We start from the raw sequence: 1284 nt of genomic DNA, 5'->3' as shown, positions 1-1284 counted from the left end.
ATTATTATTAAATCAGGGGTCACAAAACCTTTTTTTTTGCTACAATGTGAGCCGGATAACTGAGAGAAAACTAAGCCAGTGGGCCACATAATTATTTTGTTCAAAATAATACACTGAGTATATGAAAGTATACAATGAAAACAACCAAACCACTTGCCGAGCACTGCACTAAACACACTAAAACAATAATGATATGAACTATATTATATAAAAGCACGTTTAATTTGCATTGCAGAATTCAAGTAATGATTTAAATTATTTTGAAGACTAAAACCTGACCGAATGGGCCGGATCTGGCATGCGGACCATAGTTTGATGACCCAGTTCTATACCACCGTGTACGTTCCAGTAATACTCACTGACATTTTCCACTTGAACACGCGTCACTTGCATGAAGTGTCGAACCACATCACTAGGGGGCTTCCCAGTCGCTGTGGGTTAAACGTAACAAAATTCTAAAGAGTTGCAATTTGGTGAGGTAAAAAAAAACCCACGATAACTCGAGTAGAGGAATGGAATTCAAGTTCAAAGTACACAACACTTTCTGTTGCCTTAATGGTACGTCTGTCAATGTCTGACAATGAACAATGCACCCGCGGAGCCGAAGAAAAATCCATACAGGAAAAAGAAAATTATAGTAGTTAAAATTTGATTAAGAGTACTTGAGGCTTTTACTATAAGGTCAATGAGACCAGTTCTGGCTGAGAAGAGATGACAAACTCATATCAAACATTCTAAAATTGAAACATAAACCATAAGAAAACACAAGTGAAAAGTAATACTGGTAACCAAGCTGTTGTTTTCTGTTAATGCTAAACCAAACCAGAGAATAAGGGAACTTTAAAAGCAGCTATCGTAACCAAGACTATAAATAATACTAATATAAAAAGGGAATTTGAAAATGCTTGGTTTTGCTTATTTTATGGGCTTTTAAAAAAAATAACGGTTCATTCAACGACATCATCACCACGGACGAAGGAATGACTTTTTACGGAAAATTCAACAGGGACATTGTAATTTACGATATTGGGCCTACTTTTTCGCCTAAAAAGTAAAGTGTTGACTTTACTGCACGCCTAACCGCAAAAGAATGATCGATGGTTCAAATTTTAGTTTTTGAGAATCAGACACGGACAAAGGCAGTCCTAGATGTGAAAATATAAAGCGATACAATTCTCTTAGTGTGACAAATCTAAACTAGTATGTTTGTGAGACATGGCAACGAAACAATGCTCCCCAACCCCACCCCTATCCACTCTCTTTTCCCCTCCCTCCCTCTCCCTC

The 1284-nt window shown here is 37.1% G+C and overlaps 1 protein-coding gene across 1 annotated transcript in view; it reads right to left on the bottom strand.

Annotated features, from left to right (window-relative positions):
• The window catches only part of LOC101860714 (glycoprotein-N-acetylgalactosamine 3-beta-galactosyltransferase 1-B-like), a 9372-nt gene that overhangs the window by 7409 nt on the left and 679 nt on the right, over positions 1 to 1284 (bottom strand). The window contains exon 2 of the mRNA XM_005090990.3: positions 360 to 431. Coding sequence (XP_005091047.1) covers positions 360 to 431 — 72 coding nt within the window. The remainder of the gene's footprint in view (positions 1 to 359; positions 432 to 1284) is intronic.

Source organism: Aplysia californica, unplaced genomic scaffold (assembly GCF_000002075.1).
Source record: "Aplysia californica isolate F4 #8 unplaced genomic scaffold, AplCal3.0 scaffold00024, whole genome shotgun sequence".
Classification (NCBI taxonomy): domain Eukaryota; kingdom Metazoa; phylum Mollusca; class Gastropoda; order Aplysiida; family Aplysiidae; genus Aplysia; species Aplysia californica.
This window is presented reverse-complemented; position numbering and strand designations above follow the sequence as displayed.